General features: G+C 41.3%; 1 protein-coding gene across 1 annotated transcript in view; it reads left to right on the forward strand.

Annotated features, from left to right (window-relative positions):
- The first annotated feature begins 1,829 nt into the window (after positions 1-1,829).
- bmp5 (bone morphogenetic protein 5) overlaps positions 1,830-22,012 on the forward strand; it is a 146,890-nt gene continuing 126,707 nt past the window's right edge. The window contains exon 1 of the mRNA XM_073056701.1: positions 1,830-2,614. Coding sequence (XP_072912802.1) covers positions 2,206-2,614 — 409 coding nt within the window. The 5' untranslated portion in view covers positions 1,830-2,205. The remainder of the gene's footprint in view (positions 2,615-22,012) is intronic.

Consider the following 22,012-nt stretch of genomic DNA (forward strand, 5'->3'; position numbering starts at 1 on the left):
AGGTGGTGAGGGAGTGGGGGGTGGGGGAGACGGAATATTTAATAAAACAAATAAAATACGTGTTCTTTTTTGTAACTGCAGTTTGTCTTCTCATGCACATTGGTTGTTCGCCCGTCTTCGTGCAGCTTTTCAGTGAGTCTATTTCGTTTCTTTGTATCTACTATGAATACTGGCAAGAAAATGAAATTTGTAAAACCCGGTATTGCTAGAACAAATTCATCGAAGTGTAAAGGAAATTTACTATCAAAGTACATATATGTCGCCATATACAATCCTGCCATTCATTTCCTTGCGAGCATACTCAATCAATCCAATAACCATAATAGAATCAGTGAAAACCCGCGCCAACAGGGGGACAACCAGTGTGCAAAAGACAACAAACTGTGCAAATACAGAAAGAAAGAGAATCCTGCTTTAACATACAAATTCATGAATGAAATCACACCTTACTATAAATACCAGCCCGGTCCCGTTTTAGAGTCAGAATACCACAGATTATGTTATGACCGATCAGTTATTACGGATAGGACAATCCATAATAACCATCCGGATATAATAATACAAGATAAACAAGCCAGAACAACTCAATTAATAGAGATATCCATTCCAAACACACATAACACACAGAAATCAATAAGTGATAAACACCGGAAATATGCTGAATTAACAGAAGAATTTGAATGACAGGAACATGACCAGGGTATACATTGCCCCAGCTGTAATATCTAGAACCAGCATCATCCCAGAGGTACTACACAATAGCATTAAACAGTCAGGGCTACACAGTAATATCTACGTAAATCTTCAGAAAGTCACAATACTAAACGCCACCCGAGTACCGGTAGTTCGAAAGTTCCTAGCTATTTAGAAATGAGTGTGCTTGGCGATGCCCGTACCAGTATGAGATGAGGGAAAAATAAATAATAAATTAGAAACTAAATCGTGCGTCGTGGAAATTAAACAGTTCATTCAGCGTTAGCTGATAAATGCTTGCAAATGTATCGCTTGCTTTTTGAAACACAACTATTTTGTCGGTCTTTATTATAGTCTTTTTTCGTAAATTCAATATTCCATTTTCGATATTGACAATTGTCACTCTTCAGCACACGAGTGTAAAGAACAAAATGATCCGTTCCGATCCGATACAACATAAAAACGCAATAAAACACAAATATGATTAGCTTATATACACAGACTGATTGTATGTACATTAAGCGACGGGAGCATCTATACATAGAAGTCCTGATGAAGGGTCTTTCCATCGATGCTGCCTGACCTGCTGAGTTCATCCCTCCGGCATTTTATGTGTGTATTACTCTCGATTTCCAGCACCTACAGAATCCCTTGTGTGTAACTGGACATCAGGTGACTGACAGGAAATGATAAAGCAGTGGAGGTGGGTGGGGGTGGGGGTGGGGGTTAGTGGGTGGGGGTGTTGATCACCTGACATGACGCCTTGGGCGAAGGAACTGTTTTTGAGTCGACTGTATTTCGTTATTATCCTGTGAATGCCCGCAAGAAAAGATAATGGTCTTTCATTTCCATGTTTGTTCCTTCAACTGCATTGTTTGTATGAAACGAGCTCTATAAATAAGTTATTATTATAATTATTATATACGTACTTTGATAATACATTTACTTTGATTTTCAAGCTTTAGCATTTAAATTAAGAAAGGAACCTCATTAGGAGCGTAGCTGGAGAGAGACTGTCGTGGCGGGATTGATTCGGGGCTTTGCACCCACGGTGTAGAGTGAGGAGGGAAAGGGTGAGCAGGAGGGGTGGGGGTGGGAAGGGTTGGCGGTACTTGCGCCAGCTAGAGGCTAGAGCGCGGAGCGCGCAGTTCAGAGAGAGAAAGAGAGAGAGAGTCAAGTAAGCCTGCACTCAGTGACCAACTCACTCCATACCCTGCCCTGCTGTTAATTAAACGGCGAGGGGAGAAGGGCCAGCTGAGAATTCCCCGCGGCCGCCGGTGCGCCTTGTTGGAGTGACACCGACAACAGTCGAGAAATCCCGCTCGGAAAGGGAGAGAGGAGCTCGCAGGCGGCGGAATGAACGCTGACAGCTAACGCCCGGAGCAGATCGGGACTTCATGAGTGGGAAGTGGAGCGGTGGTTGGAGACAACGCGGGAAGCCGACGGGTAGACAACGGCCAGTGTAACTTCATTTATTCATCGAGTAAAAAAAACGAGAGAGATACTACTGCAATGAACAAACTAGGCTTCTGTAAGGCCACCTTGGGACTGTGGCTTGTCTGTAGTCTGTTCCTGGGAAGCGCCGAGGGGAATTTTGCCGATCACCACGTTCATTCCAGCTTCATTTACAGGCGTCTGCGGAACCACGAGAGGAGGGAGATTCAGAGGGAGATACTCTCCATCCTGGGGCTTCCTCACCGCCCCCGGCCCTTCTCGGTGGGGAAGCACAGCTCGTCCGCGCCGCTCTTCATGCTGGATCTGTACAACGCGATGTCCAGCGAGCAAGAGGCGGAGCGAGGAACGGCCAGAGGTGCCGTGCCTTACCGCGCCGCTCTCGCCACACAGAGCCCATCGCTCGCCAGCCCGCACGACACCAACTTCCTCAACGACGCTGACATGGTCATGAGCTTCGTGAACCTAGGTAACCAGCTCCCTCCTTCCCATTGGAAGCGTACCCACAGCCCGCGTTTCCACCTCACGTTGCCGGCAGCAAAGTTAACTTATAAACAAAGTCGTTACATTGTATGCAGTATAATCTGTCAAATTTGAAATTAGTACCTCAGGTGGTGGTTTACGCAATTGACCCCGTTCACATACTAGTCTATTCTTTCTCTCTATCATACTGTTTAAATCGATCAGAAATCTATCAGACACACGTGTGCACTCATATCCTATCTATCTATCTATCTATGTGTGTTTACGTCTATACATCGATCGATTTATGTGTCTATCACTTTATCCGGCTGCCTTTCTGTCTGACACCTATTCGCCCAGCACACTGACTGGTCTAGCCTATATCCGAATCCATCTCTAATATACCCGGCCGTTCCCTTCAATCCTTCGCCCTCCGAAGCGAGAGGTAGTTTACCGCTCGATTTCTGTGAGGACGCCCATTCGTAGTTTATGGCTGCACAACGAGCTTCATGTGGGAGATGAGGTCTCACGGTCTGTGTAAGGTGTGAAAGGGCGGCAACATCCCGTGAAATCAAACGCGAGCAAAGTAGGTTTGAAGGAAGTCCTTTAATTGTGGGTGGCTGGCACCTGCGCCAAAAGATCGACGAATACAAAATGCTCTTATAAGCAAAAATCGTCAAAGTACCTTGACCGCTTATCTATCACGTTATTTAAATTTTCAATAACTGCCGGCGTAAAAGTTTTAAACAGGTACTTCGCGATGAAATTTGCTAGTTTCAGCTTCTAAAGCCGAGACTGCCTCGATTGAGCGACGCACACAGTCTTAGTTAAAATTATCTTCAACGCGTTTGCAAAATTGTTCATAAACAGTACGAAACGTTGTTTTCTGTATAGAAAGAACCGCGGTTACGTATTGCGCAAAATCTTTCAAACGTAATGACAATCCGCGGAAAAACGAGTTGAGAAGAAAAGCCGTTAGAAAATATAGGGGAATCCTATCTTGTTGCAGGAAGTCTTGGCAAGCTGATCGAGTGTAAACACTTAAAAACGCATTTGTCAGCAAAACTAATTGATGTACTGGAAGTTGCGTTTCTTGTCAAAGTAATTTGTAATAGCAAGTGATCGAACTTCCTTAGAAGCTGTCAGCAAATGAGAAAAGATGCATATGTAAACTGGGTCGCAGATTTCTTTGTTATCGCCGGGGTAGTTCGGAAAGAGGGGTCTTCGATTCCGAACACCTACAAGTCTGCTCACTTTGTTATCTTAGAGAGAGATCGCGACGGAGCACGGCGGCGATTTACACAGAAACCCAGAATATCAGATTTACTCTAGTACTCATGTGGGACAACCACTTAGTGTCGGAGCAATTCGCGCTGAAGTCACAGAGTTAGAAGGAGCGGCTTAAACAGTCCAAGAAAACCAGAATTCCAGACTTGGTGTCCGAGCAATTCGCCCCGAAGTCAGAGTCCAACGCAGAAACCCAAATAAATATGTATCGTCTAGAAAATCGAACGTACACCATACCAACCTTTATCAACTTGCACGGCAACCTTGAAGGGTCTATGGATATGGCCCCCAAGATCCCTCTGTTCCTTCATACTGCCAAGAATCCTGCCCCTAACCCTGTATTCTGCCTTCAAATTCAACCTTCCAAAGTAAATCGCTTCACACATTTTCCGGATTGAACTCCATCTGCCACTTCTCAGCCCAGCTCTGCATTCTGTCGATGTCCCACTGCAACCTACAACCACCTTCCAGACTATCCACAACCTCACCGTTATCTGCAGATTTACTAAGCCACCCATCCACTTCCTCATCCATGTCATCTGTAAACATCACAATGAGCAGGGGTCCCACAACAGATCACCCGCGGAACACTACTGGTCACCGACCTGCAGGCAGAATATCTATGAACACCCTCTGCCGTCTCTGGGCAAACCAATTCTCTATCCACACAGCCAAGTTTCACTCGATCCCGTGTTTATAACTACATTCAATGGCGACTTCATTAGGTATTTCCCATACCTAATAACTGAGTTTATGTTGGTGGTCTTCTGCTGCTGCAGCCCATCCACATTTCTTCCCCATTGAGATGTTTGGTCTGAACCAAACACCTCTTCGCCCTTGACCGTGCCTGCAGGCTGTTATGCATTGAGCTGATGCCTCATGATCAGCTAATTCGATAGTTGCATTAATGAGCAGGTGTACAGGTGTACCTAACACAGTGGCTTCTGAGTTTGTTTTAGGGAACCTTGCGCAATTCAGACAGCAGATCTCGAGGCAAGAAAATGCTTGATCTAATCTATTTATCTCTTTGAGATGACAGCCTTTATATTACCAGCCCACTATGCGTTCCCAGTTGGAGCGTATATTATGTTACTGAATTAACTTGGCAAGAAGTCACTATTTTCTGATGAGACATCGGTGTGAGTGTCTTGTTCAAACAACTCTCTTATAATTAGGAGTCTCACTGATAGACGGTTTCGCAAGCAGCAAGCACCGTAGACACGGGTCTGTTTGGATTCCGCTCGCATGCTTTTAACTCACAAGTCGTTTCCTTATACCTAATTTAGTTGGTTTGGAAAAGATGTCCTGTAATAATCTGGGCTAAAGCGTGCTATGTTGGCCTAAATTAAACCCGTTTGCAAGGCGTCAATTATGAAGCACGAATAAAGGCTTCCCTGGAGAATTCACGCCAACCTCCCAGCTTCAAACCCTTCTAATTACTTCCCACGAATTCTCCACTGCTGCCAGTAAAGGTGGGGGCGATGTGAAGTGGAGTTTAATTTTGTTGCAGTCCTATTTCCCCCGAAGCTAAAGGAACTTTTGTTACTCCAGTAGTTTAAGGGGCCATCTGCATTCTTTAGTGTCACTCATTATAATCAGAGGTGCCGATTCTACAAAGACAGATGACTAGCATTTACTTGTAAGAATTGATAATACTCTCTAAATATCAAAGCTTCTGCGGCGATTCCCTAATCCTCACTGAAATCACTGACAGGTCTGTAATTACTTCGGAGTTTTGAAATATAACATCTTGCCTGAGTTACTTGAAAACGGAGCTTCTTAGTAACACACAAAAATACTAGAGGAACTCAGCAGGTCAGGCAGCATCTATGGAGAAGAATTTCAAAGTTCAAAGTAAATCTATTGTCAAAGTAGATACAGTATATGTCATCATGTACTACCCTGAAATTTATTTTCTTGTAGGCATTCACAGTAAATACAAAGAAACACACATAAACAAGACAGCCAATGTGCAAAAGTCAATGAATTGTTGAAATACAAAAAATACAAATAAAATAATAGTAATAATAAATAAATAATAAATATTGAGAACTTGGGTTGTAGAGTCCCTGAAAGTGAATCCATAGGTTGTGGAATTAGTTCAGGGTTGAGGTGAGTGAAGTTATCCCATCTGGTTCAGTAGTCTGATGGCTGAGGGATAGTAACTGTTCCTGAACCTGGTGGCGTGTCCTGAGCCTCCAGTACCTTCTTCCTAGTGGCAGCAGTGAGAAGAGAGCATGGCCAGGACCATGTGGGTCCTTGATGATGGATGCTACTTTCCTACGATAGAAATGTCCAAAGGTTGGAAAGCCTTTATCTGTGATGGACTGCACTGTTTGTGAACAGTTTTTGTGAACAGTTTCAGCATATGAAGAATCTCTTGTGGTTATATTCCTGGTTACAAGGTAGAACTGCAATGATTTCCTGTTTACCAAAAGAAGCATTCAGGGATCCAATTTTAAAAGTGGTTACATGGATTCTTGGGTGGAGCGTGGCCATTCGTTGAAAATGTATCCAACTTCATTACTGGCGTCATATCAGAATCAGGTTTACTATCACCGATGCATCATGAAATTTGTTGTTTTTGACAACGATGCATAAAACAAAACTATAAGTTACAATAACAAATATAAAAAATAATTAATCCAAGTTCAAGTTTATTCTCATCTGACTGTACATACAACCAAACAAGACAATGTTCCTCCAGACCACAGTGCAACTACAAAACATGTAACTTACACAGCACATAAAACAAAACATTGCCATAAATAAGTTTATAAAATATAATTCAAAATGCATGTAGTGCACAGCACAGGTAAACGGTAAACAATAAACAGCTCGATGCCCTGGTGATGAGATTTCAGTGGTGGCAGGGTATCCATTAGTCTCACAGCTTGAGGGAAGAAGCTGTTACACAGTCTGGCAGTCCAAGTCCTGATGCTCCTGTACCTCCTTCCTGATGGTAGTGGGTCGAAGAGATTGTGGGATGAGTGGTAGGGATCCTCAGCAATGCCTTGTTGCATGTAGTGCAAAAAGAGAGCAAAATACTGAGGCAGTGCTCATGGGTTCGTGGGTTCAGAGATCTGATGGTGGAGGTGAAGAAGCTGTTCCTGAATGTTGAGTGAGGGCCTTCGGACTCCTGGACTTCTCTAATGGGAGGAATGAGAAGAAGCCATGTCCGAGATGAAATAAAGAAACACACGGCTCCTTGGTTTTGTACCAAATGGAAAGGCAAATCTCAACAATTTCTAAACAGGACTAGTTCAGTAAATGAACATGTGAAGATACTTGGAAACACAGTTATTTACAGAATCAAATGGGATGCTTCAAATGAAGATGAGGCAGGATACTCTTTTCGTAACAGGATATTGGATGAACTTGGCAAGTAAGGCAGCATCACAGAGAGAAATAAGCAGTCAATATTTTGGGTTGTGACCCTTTAGCGCTTTAGATTGCGCATGACATATTAATAATACTTCAAAGTATCAGTAGTATGGGGAAGGGATCTTATAGAAACATACAACTTTTTGAAAGGGGTAGATAAGATAGAAGTAGGTAGGAGAGACTAGAACTAGGGGACATTGCCTCAAGGTTCAGGGGAGAAGGTTTAGGACGGTGATTAGGAGAAACTATTTTTCCCAGAGAGTGGTGAATCTGTGGAATTCTCTGCCCAGGGAAGCAGTTGAGGCTTCTTCACTAAATATACTTAAGATACAGTTAGACAGATTTTTACATAGTAGGGGAATTAAGGGTTATGGGGGAAAAAGGCAGGTAGATGGAGCTGAGTTTATGGACAGATCAGCCATGATCTTATTGAATGGCGGGGCAGGTTCGATGGGCCGGATGGCCTACTCCTGCTCCTATTTCTTATGTTCTAAAGCTGTTACTGCTATCAAGGACCCAATAGTTACCCGGAAAGGACCTTTTGGTAAAAAGGTTTCTTTTCATCATTAAAAGTTTGTTTCAAGATAATTCAATACAATGTTCTTCTGGGAGGATTGCCTTTATTTTTGTGGTTGTTTGCATTTATTCCATACAACTGATTGACACTGAAAAGACCACTGTGATTATGAAATATGTATTATGTGCACACATTGTTAAGGGGTGCTGTTTTATAGCTGTGACTGAAGAGGAAGATTTTGATTTTAAATACTGTTGATTGTGGGCATGCTATGTTGGTGCCAAAATGTGTGGCAACACTTTTGAACATGTGTAGCAATGATTTTTATGTTATAAGCATGTCCACTGGCATGCTTATAACACATACAAAATGCCAAAGGGTTTCAGGCTGAGACATTGACTGTACTTTTTTCCATCGATGCTGCCCGGCCTGACGAGTTCCTCTAGCATTTTGTATGTGTTGCTCGGATTTCCAGCATCTACAGAGTTTCTCTTGTTCGCAGCATGCTTATAACTCAGAAATCATTTCCTTATTCCTAATTTAGTTGGTTTGGAAAACATGGTTTATAATATGTTGGGCTAAAGCTTGCTATGTTGACTTAAAGCAGTTTGCAAGATGTCAATTATGAAGCACAAATAAAGGCATAAGTTGTGTTGGTTGTTTACGTAAATGATGCATTTCACTGTTGGCTTCGATGTACCTGTGATTAATACGCACAGTGGCCACTTTATCAGGTACCTCCTGTACATTATAAAGTGGCCATTGTGCCTCTGCCTCTGTAGCTCATCGTCTTCAAAGTTCACTATATTGTGTCCAGAGATGCTCTTCTGCACACTACTGTTGTAATGCGTGGTTATTTGAGTTAATGTCCTTTCATCCTTTGTTAGATAAGGGGCCAAAAACTGTTCACCATTCTTCGAGTGAGACCTTACTTATAAAGCCTTATAAGGCCTTATAAAGCCTCAACATTACATCCTTGCTTTTATATTCTAGTCCTCTCAAAATGAATGCTGACATTGCATTTGCCTTTCTCACCACTGACACAATCTGCAAGTTAACCTGTAGGGAATCCTGCACGAGGCTTCCAAGACACTGTGTACCTCAGACTTTTGAATTTTCTCCCCTTTTTTTATTCCTTCTACCAATGTGCATGACTATATAATTCCCGACACTGTATTCCATCTGCCACTTCTTTGCCCATTCTCCTAATCTATCTAAGTCCTCTACAGTTTCCCTGCTTTCTCAATACTACCTGGCCATCACCCATCTCTGTATCATCCACAAACTTGGCCACAAAGCCATCAATTCCATCATCCAAATCATTTATATATAACATAAAAAGAAGGGTCCCAACACAGACCCCTGTGGAACACCACTAATCAATGCAGTCAACCAGAAAAGGCTCTCTTTATTCCCACTCTTTGCTTCTGTCATTAAGCCACTGCTTTATCCATGCTAGTAGCTTTTCTGTAATACCTCGGGCTCTTCTCTTGTTAAGCCGCCTCATGTAGGGCACCTTGTCATAGGTCTTCTGAAAATCTAAGTGCACAGTATCCACCAATTCTCCATTGTCAATCCTGCTTGTTATTTCCTCAAAGAATTCCAACAGACTGGACCTACAAGATTTTTCTGTTAGGAAATCATGCTGGCTTGGCCTGTTTTATCATGTGCCTTCAGCTGCCCTGAGGTGGCAGGTGATAGGTGGATCCTGGTGAGGAGGGGTGGCAGGAAGATGTAGGAGGGGAGAGCGGGAACAGTGATGAAGGCTTGGAGTTGGTAGTGAATCCAGGTGAGGAGAAGCAACAGGCAGATGAAGGAGGGGATAGTGTGAATAGTGACAGGGGCTGGAAGGTGATTGGTGGAGGCAACTGTGGAATCTGACAGGAGGGGAAGGTAGAGCATGGACTCACGTTTTGGACATGGGAAGGACAGATGGGAACAGTGGGGAGATGAACCAACAGCGCCTGTGGGAAAAGGCATGGCATTTGACCCAGAAAGAATGTTACATAATACTTTTAGTTATTAGTTCGGGGGAAGCAATTCTGTTTCACGAGTGTCCTACATAAAGAGGTCATCTCTGCTGCTCACATTTATTTCAATGCCAGGTTTGCAGAGCCTCAAAATTCTGGTCAGCAGTAGTTAGGTTTAAAGCATGCTACTGACGGATTGAAATTAGAATGAAGAATTCTGCCTCATCAAATGTCTAACTACTCATCGCCCTATTCTGGGTGAGGGTAGATTCTGGGGCTGTGGGGTGTAGTTGTTGGGATGAATGCTGCTGAAAGTTGAGAGAGGAACTCAGCAGGTCGGGCAGCATCCATGGACAGAGACAAGCTGTCGATGTTTCAGGCTGAGACTCTTCATTCTTCCCCCTTCCGCTGCTGCCCTGATGAATTATCTCAGTCTGAAATGTCAACTGTTTATTCCCCTCCATAGATGCTGCCTGACTTTCTGAGTTCCTCCAGCATGTTGTGTGCGTTGTTCTGGATTTCCAGCATCTGCAGAATTTCTTGTGCTGATAATTGGTAGCTGTGGGGAAAATAAAAATGGGGTCAATGTAGTTTTGGGCTTAATGTAGTTTTATGTAAATGAATGGTTGTGGGCTAGCATTGACTTGGTGGACTGAAGGGCCCATTTCTTTGTTGTAAGTATTGACGTCAATATCCATAGCTTGCTGATCCGATGTAAATGAATACACTTGACCTGGATTGTTGAGTTAGTCTATCTAATTGTTATATCTTCGTAGTTTAACTTTTTCATGCATGTTTGCACTTTTATATAATTGCCTACATACTTGACATTGTTCAGTGGGTTTTCTAGTGCTCCCAGGTCCTCTGTATGTTTCTAGAAACTTCTTGGTTTTTGTGGTGGTATTGCATCACTTGAATAGGGGTTATCTTATTGTTATCTATGGAAATTCAATGGAATTAGCATTCTGGAGTAAAATCAGTCCACATTGGATTGGTCTCTTTCGTTTTGTCTTCACCTCTGCTTACTTTCACTACTCCCCTTTCCTTATTACTTTGGTCTTTTAGGTGGTTAATAAAAACGGTAAAAGCAACAAGTTTTATGCCTCATTCTTGACTTCTGAAGAACCTCAGATCTTAGTTCTCTGTACTAAGTTTAGTCTGGGGAGCCGATAATATCCAATTTTATCCCTGTCATTCAAGGATATTGCTAATAATGCAAACCATGAAATTACACTGTGGGATACCTGTGGGGAATACACCACTTCTCATTTTTTCTGTCCATCAGTTTGGAGGAGACACATTGTTTTTAATTTTAAACAGGTTGTTTTCTCTGTTAAGATGACAAAGAAGAATTTATGAAAAATGCCCTGTTGGTATCCAGTCAAACAACTTTAATACCAAGGCTATGAATGCACATTTTAGACCTTTATGCTTTATGCAATGTAGTTGTAGTCATTTTACTCTGCTAGTTTGAATTTAGATCAATGTCAGTAGGAAAAGAAAAGACTTGATTGGGACATCCAATGGCATTTTTTAAAATTTACACAGAGTGGCCACTTTATTAGGTACACCTGTGCACTTGCTCATTAATGCAAATATCTAATCAGCCAATCATGTGGTGGCAAGCACCCAGACATGGTCTGGAGTTCAACTGTTGTTCAGACCGAATGTCAGAATAGGGAAGAAATGTGATCATTTTGATTTGGAGATACAGCATTGAACAGGCAGTTCCAGCCCAATGAACCACTCCAAACAGAAACCCACTTATTTTAACACTAGCCTAATCACAGGACAATTTACAATGACCAATTAACCTACTAACTGGTTCACCTTTGGAATGTGAGAGGAAACCAGAGCACCAAGAGGAAACCACACAGTCATGTGGAGAACATACAAACTCCTTACAGATGGAGCCAGAATTGTACTCCGAATTCTGGAACACCCCGAGCTGTTGCTACTTAAATACTGAGCTATAGTCAATAACTAGCATCCTGACATAGGTATTTACACTGTCCAGCTGATCCAAGGCTGCAGGGTGAGCCATTGAGATCGTGTCTGCTGTATTGTGGCGACAGGCAAATTGCAGTGGGGCCAGGTCCTTCCTGAGTCAAGGGTTGATTCTAGCCATGACCAACCTCTCAAAGCATTTCATAAATGTGAGTGCTACTGGATGATAGCCGTTGAGATAGCTCACACCACTCTTCTTGGGCACTGGTATAAATCTTGCCCTTTTGAAGAAGGTGCTTCATTTTTCTCTGGTGGGTTGCTACTAGGAAATGTGATGACTAACTTGTGCACCAGATTTTGGACACACCAGTATGACATAGGCTTGTCTGGGGATTATTATTGACCAAAAATATGGAGAGAACTCCTCTGCTCCTTTACAAAGCAATGCCATGGAATTTTTTAAGCCCACCCAGATAAGGAAAGGCACCTTTGTTTCACATCCCCTGTAGAAGACAGGACCTCTGACTACCTAGTACCTGCTCTATATTGGTATAGAGTGCACAGACAGCAACTAATGAAACCATTAAGCCATTAGGCATAGGAGCAGAATTAGGCCATTTGGCCCATTGAGTCTGCTCTTCATTTGATTACGGTTGATTTAACTATTAAAGATTTTAAAAGGTGAGCTTTATTTGTCACATGTACATCAAAAATACAATGAGATGTGTCATTTGCATCAAATCAAATTGGCAAGGATTGTGCTGGGCAGCCCACAAGTGTTGTCATGCTTCCAATGCCAACTTAGCATGCTCACAAAGCATATTTTTATTCATTTTCCTTCATGACCCAATTCTCCTGTCTTATCCCCATAACCTTTGATGCCCTAACTAATCAAGAGCCTATCAATTCTGCTTTAATAATACCCAATGCCTTAGTCTCCACAGCCATCAGTGGCAGTGAATTTCACAGATTCACTACACTCTGGCTAAAGAAATTCCTCCTCATCTCTGTTCTAGAGGGACATCCTTGTATTCTGAGGCTGTGCCCCTGGTTCTCAACCCTCCTACTATTGGAACCAATCTCTATACATCCATTCTATCTAGGCCTTTCAACATTCGGTAGGTTTAATGAAATTTCTTCCAAACTCCAGCAAGTACAGGCTCAGAGACATCAAATGCTCCTCATCCATTTATGCTTTCATTCCCACAATGACTGTCGTTCAAAATCCTCTCAGGATCCCCTTCAAACCAACGCATCCAGCAGGAGTTTAGAGTTGTCTATGTTTTGTTTGGAATTGGAATTGGTATTGGTATTGTTTATTATTGTCACATTCACCGAGATAGAGTGAAAAGTCTGTCTTGATTTCTGTTCACATAAATCAAATCATTACACATCACATTGAAGTAGAATGGGTGAAAGAGTAACAATGTATAATATAGTGTAGCAGACAATAAGGTGCAAGGCCATCATGAGAGCACAGTGGCGGTAGCACAGTGCAATATATAAACATTCTATAAATTGCAATGAGAGTATACCGTACACAAAAAATAAATAAATAATGCAAGGATAGAGCAAAAATAGAGAAGTTGTGTTAATGGGTCATTGGACTGTACATAAATCTGACACTGGAGAGGAAGAAGTTGATCCTAAAACATTGAATATGTGGCTTTAGGCTTCTGTACCTCTTCCCTGATAGTAATAATGTGAAAAGGACATGCCCTGGATAATGGGTGATCTTCATCATGGATGCCACCTTTTTGAGGTATCTCCTATTGAAGATGTCCTTGATGGTGGGGAGGATAGTGCCCAATTTGAAGCAGGCTGAGTTTAGAACCTTTTGCAACTTTTTCCGGTGTTGTGCATTGGCATCTCCAAGCCAGACGGTGATGCAGGGAGAATAACTACTGTGACCTCCCTCATGGGAACCAAACCAGACAGTGACTGATGTGGAACTGTGATGGATTTTCACTTTCCAGGTCCCAAGAGGTTTATTGCTAATCTCAGCTTTCTAGCACAGCAGCATGACTTTTCCAAAGGGTCAGAGTTATTTGTGACAAAATTAAATTGTTAACCAATATTCTTGGCTCACTTTCTTGTTGTAAACAATAAACAATAATGTCTTGTAAGCCCATGTATAATCAATGGGGTTCTGTTAGTTGGCCTGCATCAAACCAGACAACTTTGGTTAAGTTATTTACATCAAGCTTGCAGACCAGACTGATTTTGTCACTTAGCACATCAAACATGGTCACAGGTATGGTTGATCAATTAATAGTTGGGATATCTGTGTACTCAGAGTGTCAGCCCTCACAGTATTAATTCTAGTTGTCTGGGATCTCTGTCCCAGAAGGTTTTAGACCATCGGTGTGAACTACTTTATCCCAGCAAATGTATCCGGAAAACTTCACAAGTGGATAACTAATAGCAAAACAGTATAAATATTAGAAAGCATTGGGGTTGTTAAGGATTCATGTCGAATGACAGACAGAAAAAAAACCTTCTGTTTCTGTGACGGACAACTTATTAATACATTCTTTTAGTTTGAAGAAATGTACTTGCATTTTGAAATTCTTTGTAGTTTATAAATTGTTTGTAATTCGGAAATCTTTTATCAATCAGAAATCCTCTGTGAGTTTTAAATGTCTGTTAATAACTATTTTTCTAACTTTAAACATGTATCATTAAAAATGTAATAAACTATGTTCAAATTGCTTTGTTAGCTGTAAGTAGCTCCTCTTTGGTAGAAGGTGGTGGGGGGAGCACCATTCAGGTAGTGGGTATTGGCAGCTACGCCTTACCCTAAGGACTGGACAGCGAAGTGAGTTAGTCCTTGAAGAGTAGGTGGATACAGTATTGCCCCTCTATAGTGAGGGTACTGTAGATACCTATATGGGATATAGCTTAAAATCTCCCTTTGAGTTTAGGGCTTCACGGGCAGTGAACCCAACACCATCACACAAGCCTGGATCTCAGGGTGTGACAGTAACAAGAGGTAGCAGTGGATAGCAGTGCAAAAATCAATCATTCACACTATCCACAGGGTGCAGTCAATCTGTTAAATACAATATGTTCCAATTATGAATAATCCTTCTCTGTAACGGATTTAATGTTCAATGGTACAATTCCTAGCAATTTGCAGATCTCAAATACACAACTCTTGTGGTTCCGGATAGGGGAAAGAAGGGTACTAACTGGAATTTATTGGAATTAATATTGGTAATATCAAATGTTCGAAGATACAGTGAAAATCTTGTCTGGCATACTGTCCATACAGATCAAATTGTTCCACACTGCATTGAACTATAATATGGTAAAACAATAAAATGCAGAATATAGTGTAAAACCTACAGAAAATTTCACTTAGTTAGATTAGATTAGCTTTACTTGTCACATGTACAGTATATTGAAGCAGACAGTGAAATGAGTAGTTTGCATCAATGACCACACACTCCGAGGATGTGTTGGGGGCAGCCCACAAGTGTCACCACGCTTCTGGCAGCAACATAGCATGTCCACAACTTATTAACCCTAACTGTTACATCCTTGGAATGTGGGAAGAAGTCGGAGGACCTGGAGGAAACCCATCCAGTTACGTGGAGAATATACAAACTTTGTACAGACAATGGCAGGAGCAGAACCCTGATCAGTGATTGCTGACACTGTAAAGTGGTGCACTAATCGTCAGGCTACTGTGGCCAATCTTTTGACATAGTATCAGTGTCTTATTTTTGCCCAGATTTATTGATGATAAGGCTCCTACTGTTTGACTGAATCAGTGAAATGGGAAGGGTTTGATTGCTGGGGGGCACAGAGAGGTGGGACTGAGCCACGCGTGGAGACAAAATGCTCCCAGTGTCAGCCAACTGGCTTCCTTCTACACTGTAAATCCTACATGACAGACCAGAATGGAGTTCTAGGTTTGATTGCTGGTTCCTCATTAACCTTGCAGCTATTGGGAAGGAAGTACAGGATCCTTAGGTTCTGCATCACCAGGTTCAGAAACCATTATTGCCTTCAATCATCAGGCTCCTGAATTAGCATAGATAACTTCCCTTACCTCAACTCTGAACTGACTCACCTTCAAGGACTCTACAACTCACTTTCTCAGCGTTATTTATTTACTTACTATTATTTGTTTTTGTACTTGCACATTTTGTCTTCGTTTTCACATTGTTTATCTGTCTTTAAGTTTTCTTTGTTCTACCATGAATGCCTGCAAGAAAATGAATCTCAGGGTAGTACTTGGTTACATATATGTACCTTGTTAATACTGTACATCCACTTTGAACTTTGTAGAGTTGACACAACAAACGAGCTCAAATGCCCCTAGTTTAGGAAGGGTAACTATGCTGGAAGTCCATGTTGATATGTAGAAGGCCCTTCTTAAAGTTGTATTTTTGTCAATATCTTCAGCTACCGAAGAGAAAAAGAAAAGTACAAATCAGGTTATTGAAAGAAAGCTAAGCCTCATCTAAAAAACTTGACGTGTTAACCTTCTGATTGCAGAATGTGGAGAATTCATCACAATAATTGTTTCTTCAAGTATTTTTCAAATACATTAAGGTGGGACAAGTGCATAACCAGCACTGCCGTGATCCCCTGGCTCCTACTTTTTTTGAAATGTGACTCACTCTGGCTCAGCAGCAAGGCCCGGTCAGGGTGCACTGAACACAGTCCTGTAACTTCCCACAATTTTTTTTCCATTTCATATGCCCTCTCTTTTGCTTTAATGCTGTCTATGACTTTTATTTGATTAGGACCATAGAGCACAAGCTCTGAATAGAAGCAAGTTCCTTTAGAACAGAGATAAGGAGAAATTTCTTTAGCCAGAGTGTGGTAAATTTGTGGAATTCATTTTCACAGATGTCTATGGAGGCCAAATCATTGGGTATATTAAAAGCAGAGGTTGATAGGTTCTAGTTTAGTGAGGGTGTCAAAAGTTATGGGAAGAAGACAGGAGAATAGGGTTGAGAGGGGAGAATAAACCTTTTATAAAAATAAATTTTACTTATAAGAAAAAATATTTAGATGAATATACCAAACAATGCCTTTTCCTTGTTGCATCATAGTTCATGCTTTCAGGACTGTTCTATTACATTCTTTAAAACTAATTGGACTAATTATACGCATGTGGCCCTCTCGGATAGCACACTAGATTCTGGTGAATAGTAAGGGCACCAAAGGTTATGCGGAGGAGGCAAGAGAACAGGGTCAAGAGGGAGAGTGAGGTACCACTGTAGCGTAGCAGCTAGTGCCGAACTATTACAGCTCAGGGGATTGAATTTGAATTTTCTTTCTGTTGTTGTCTGTAAAAAGTTTGTACATCCTTCCCTGAGCCTCTGTGTTTCCTCTGCATGCTTCAGTTTTCTGCCACATTCCAACGATATACTGGATAGTTGGCTAATTAGTCATTGGAAATTGTCATGTGATTAGTCTAGGGTTAAATAGGTGGGTTGCTGGGTGGTGTGACTCATTGGCCAGAAAGGCCTGTTCTGTGGTGTATTCCTAAATAAATAAATAGATAGATAGATAGATAGATAGATAGATAAGCCATGATGGAGTGACAGAGCAGACTCAATGGACTGAATGGCTGAATTCTGCTCCTATATCATATGGTCATATGGGTTAACCTTCTGACTTCAGAATTCCAATAATTTAGGATTCATCACAATAACTTTTTTTTCCAAATACTTATTTACTTTGCTAAATATTTTACTTTTATAGTTATTCCTAGCAACGGTTTCAGACAACCCCTTGCACTTTACTGTTTTGCAAGCACTTTATTCTTACGACTTTGTAATTCATTCGGCTCTTGTGACAATTATCACAAATCCTGCTAGGATCACAACAAAAATGGTTCAGATCTCTTTTTTTTGTCAGTGTCATGTATCAAAACGTGAGTTCTTGCTGCCAAACCTGAAAGAATGAAGAAAGAAGCCCACAAGCAGATAAGGCGGGTGAAGGAGGATTACAGAGAAGAAGGGAGCATGTTTAATGCTGTAATCTAACCTCAGATACAGTTGAAGGTTATAAACCATTCAAGCCTTGTCACTGAAATTTATGATGCCATCTATACCCCTTGCTTAGATTACAGCGTGTAACTGGGTCTTGTGAACTCCTTATTTTCAGAATCAGAATCAGATTTAATATCACCGACATATGTTGTGAAATTTGTAAGTGCAATATATAAAAAAAACATAAACTACAATAAGAAATATATATGTTACATTATATACGTAGCGAAAAATAGTGAGGTAGTGTTCATGGATTGGTTCATTGTCCATTCAGAAATTTTCTATTTATTAAATGTTTTTAAAATCAAAAGCTTCTGTTTTGACATCTTTTGTGCTGATATATTAAAAAACTACCATTATATTAGTTTTTGTTCTTTGGTGGTGATTGTGGGCGAATCTCCCATTATTTACTTTGGTTAACATCAATTGAAATAAGTAATGGTGACCTTCCTTGACTGCTTGATCTGGACTATTCTTATCAGATGACCATCTGACCTGCTGGTAATTGCACTTAATTATTTCCTGTTGTAAATTAACGAAAATGGAGTGTGGGGGTTGGGGAAGAGGGAATGGAGGGGTGTGTTTTGCGATTTTTTTTCAAGAGCTTACATTATCAAATCCCAATGTCAGTATCAAATTTCTTAACCAGCAGCAAATTCTTTACAGTCATCTCAAAGAGCTAGCTGGGTTTCCAGGACAAATATTTTTTTTCTCTTTGTGGCAGTATTGTAGAGAAAAAAAATCTACTAAATAGTAACAGATGTGATGGTAATTTAGTAATGATGGGAAATATACGCACTGGTCTAATCATCAGTCCTAACAATAGGCTAGGCTGAGCTCTATTCAACCGTAGTAATATTTGATAGGGGCAATCACAATATTCTGTACATAATCTATAAGAGAGAAAGAGAGGGAGACAAGAAGTTCTGTTATACCCAAGACCAAGAAACTGAAGTGAGATATGAATTGTGAATGTCTAAAGCAAAGTTAGCTGTACAGTTGCACTTTAAACATTCTGAAGTGGTGAGCTGTGAGTGTGCGACAGTAATATATCAAAGATTTTAAAGATCAGCTTTATTTGTACATCAAAACATTAAAATATCAAAATGTGTCAGTAGACGGAGTCACCACCACTTTATCATTTCCTGTCAGAGTCATCTTATGTTCGGATGCACCTGTACATATGCATGTACATACAATCAGTCTACACACTGTTTATAAACTAATCTTATGTACTTCTATTTATTGTATATTTATTGTGCTCTTTAAACCTCTTTCATTGTGTTTTTGGTGCCATACCATAGAAGCAGAAATGAGGACCCTGAACCACACTGCGGGCACAATAAAGAAGTTGGCTAAGGGCAGACAGAAATGGGACCTTCATTGCTGTCCTAAACGCTAGTGGTGTAATGGACAGATGATGATGATGAGATCTGGAGTAACAATTATTTCTTGAAGAATGGCAATAAACAACTTTGAATCTTGAATCTTGAATGACCATTTGAAGCAGGGAGGAAAAGGTGATTGAAGTGTCTTCTTTGTACATTTCACAGTGGTCAGCTGCAGAGCAACATTGGCTTTGGACCTAGGAATACTTCAGTAGGTTTCCCAAGATACTGATGCCAAATTGAAAATGATAAAACTTAGCAAGTCAGGCAGCATCTATGGAGAGGAATAAAAAGTTGATGTTCTGGGCCAAGACCTTTCATCGGACTTTGAAACCATTTAGGATTCCTGATGAAGGGAAATATCGGCTCTATATCCCTTCATCGGGATACCTGTTAAAGGGTTTTGGCCCAAAAGTTGACCACTGTGAAATGTACAAAGAAGACACTTCAGTCACCTTTTCCTCCCTGCTTCAAATGGTCATTCAAAATTCAAGATTCAAAATTGTTCCCCTACACAGATGCTGCCTGACCTGGTGAGGTCCTTTGGCATTTTGTATGTGTTGCTGTGGGTGATCAGCGTCTGCAGAATTCCTTGTGTTTATGATCACAAACTCTAAGGTACTTACTGGAGTTCTTTGAGAATATAATGAGTGCAGTGGATAGAGGGGAACAGATGGATGTTATTTACTTGGATTTCCAGAAGGCGTTCGATTAAGGCACCACATAAAAGACTTATCCATAAGATAAGGATGCATAGAGTTGGGGGTGATGTATTAGCATGGATAGAGGATGGGTTAACTAATAGAAAGCAGAGAGCTGGGATACATGGTGTTACTCTGGTTGGCAATCAGTGGTGAGAGGTGTGCCACAGGGGTCTGTCACAACCACGGATTCAGCAGCACGGTAGATACGGCAATTGTGCTTGTGAATTTGCATGTGTCAGCTAATTATTATCGGAGAGTGATAGTACTTAACTCCATACTTGTTGGCGCAGTGCTTGTCGAGACTTGGACAGAGCATAGCAACGCTTCGCTGCTGTTTTGCATTCGGCCTTCCCTGAGATACTGGACTTTCAAGTCAATTGACTCTGAAGACTGGCAGTATTCATTTAATGTTTAGTTTTTCTTTTCAGCGGCAGTGTAGGCTTTGTTTTCCTTTTGAGAGTTTTAGTTAATGGCCCTGTTTGGTTTAGCACTTATTGTTTTATTTTCCCTTTAACACTGTTCATATTAAAGTCTGTGAACTATTGACCTGAATCAGTGTCTCTCACTTCACACTTGGGCCATATCCGAACCTGGTAACAGGGTCGGTGCTGGGCCCACAACTGTTCACGATATACATTAACGATCTGGAATAGGGGAACAAGTGTAGTGTATTTAAGTTTCCTGATGATACCAGATTGAGTGGAAAAGCAAATTGTACAGAAGGTACGGAGAGTCTGCAGAGAGATATAGATAGGTTAAGTGAGTGGACAAGGGCCAGGCAGATGGAGTACAATGTTGGTAAATGCGAGGTCATCTACATTGGAAGAAAGAATTAAAGAGCATATTATTATTGAAATGGTAAAAAAAAAATCAGCATGCTGATGTGCAGAGGGACTTGGGAGTGCTTGTGCATGAACCACAAAAGATGGGTTTGCAGGTGCAGCAGGCTGTCAAGAAGGCAAATGGAATGTTGGCCTTCGTTGCTAGAGGGATTGAATTTAAGAGCAGGGAGGTTATGCTGCAACTGTACAGGGTACTGGTGAGGCCACACCTGGAGTACTGTGTGCAGTTCTGGTCTCCTTTCTTGAGGAAGGATATACTGGCTTTGGAGGCTGTGCAAAGGAGGTTCACCAGGTTGATTCCAGAGATGAGGGAGGTTGGACTACTAGGAGAGATTGAGTCGCCTGAGTGTACTCGCTGGAATTCAGGAAAATGAGAGGAGATCTTATAGAAACAGATTAAATCATGAAAAGGATATATAAGGTAGAGACAAAAAAGTTTTCATTGGGAGGTGAGACTAGGACTAGGAACATAGTCTCAAGATTCAGGAGAGTAGATTTAGAACAGAGATAAGGAGGAACTGCTTTTCCCAGAGTGTGGTGAATCTGTGGAATTCTCTGCCCAATGAAGCAGTGGAGGCTGCCTCAGTAAATATATTCAAGACAAGGTTGGATAGATTTTTGCATTATAGGGGAACTAAGGGTTATGGGGAAAAGGCAGGTAGGTGGAGATGAATCCATGGCCAAATCAGCCATGATGTTATTGAGTGGCAGAGCAGGCTCGATGGGCCAGATGGCCGACTCCTGCTCCTGTTTCTTATGTTCTTATGTAGGCCGAATAAGCTAACAGGAGTGCTTTCAGAAATCTTCAAAAGGACAAGACTCGATTACTAGTGTGTGACCAGAAGCAATTTATATGAAGAGTGTATATTTCTCCTCTTTTATTAATGAGTACCAGAGTGAGGTATGGGAATGAGTAACATGCCATGGCTGAGGGACATTTTTTGGTTGCAGTCAAACCCTGGACTTCACTTGCTTTCTGTGGTGAAAGGCTTTTGTTTCTTGTTACTGTGACAGTGAGATGCACAGATTAAGGAGGTTCCAGGTTCAGTCCTGATTTGTGCTGATGCTGCAGATCCATCTGTAATTGTTGGAGGTGGACAGGGTCACTAACTTTAAATTCCTTGACTCATTCTTATTAGAGGATCTGTCCTGGGATCAGCATGTAAGGTCATTACAAAGCAAGAGTGACTTTTGTACAAAGAAGACCAAGAAGTCCCTACTTTCTTAAGAAGTTTGGATAGATTCGTCATGTCACCAAAAACTTGGACAAGCTTCTATAGATGCACATTGGAGAGTATCCTGACTGGTGGCATCACAATCTGATATGGAAACACCAATGCTCAGGGATGGAA

This window comes from Hemitrygon akajei, chromosome 9, assembly GCF_048418815.1.
Source record: "Hemitrygon akajei chromosome 9, sHemAka1.3, whole genome shotgun sequence".
Classification (NCBI taxonomy): Eukaryota; Metazoa; Chordata; class Chondrichthyes; order Myliobatiformes; family Dasyatidae; genus Hemitrygon; species Hemitrygon akajei.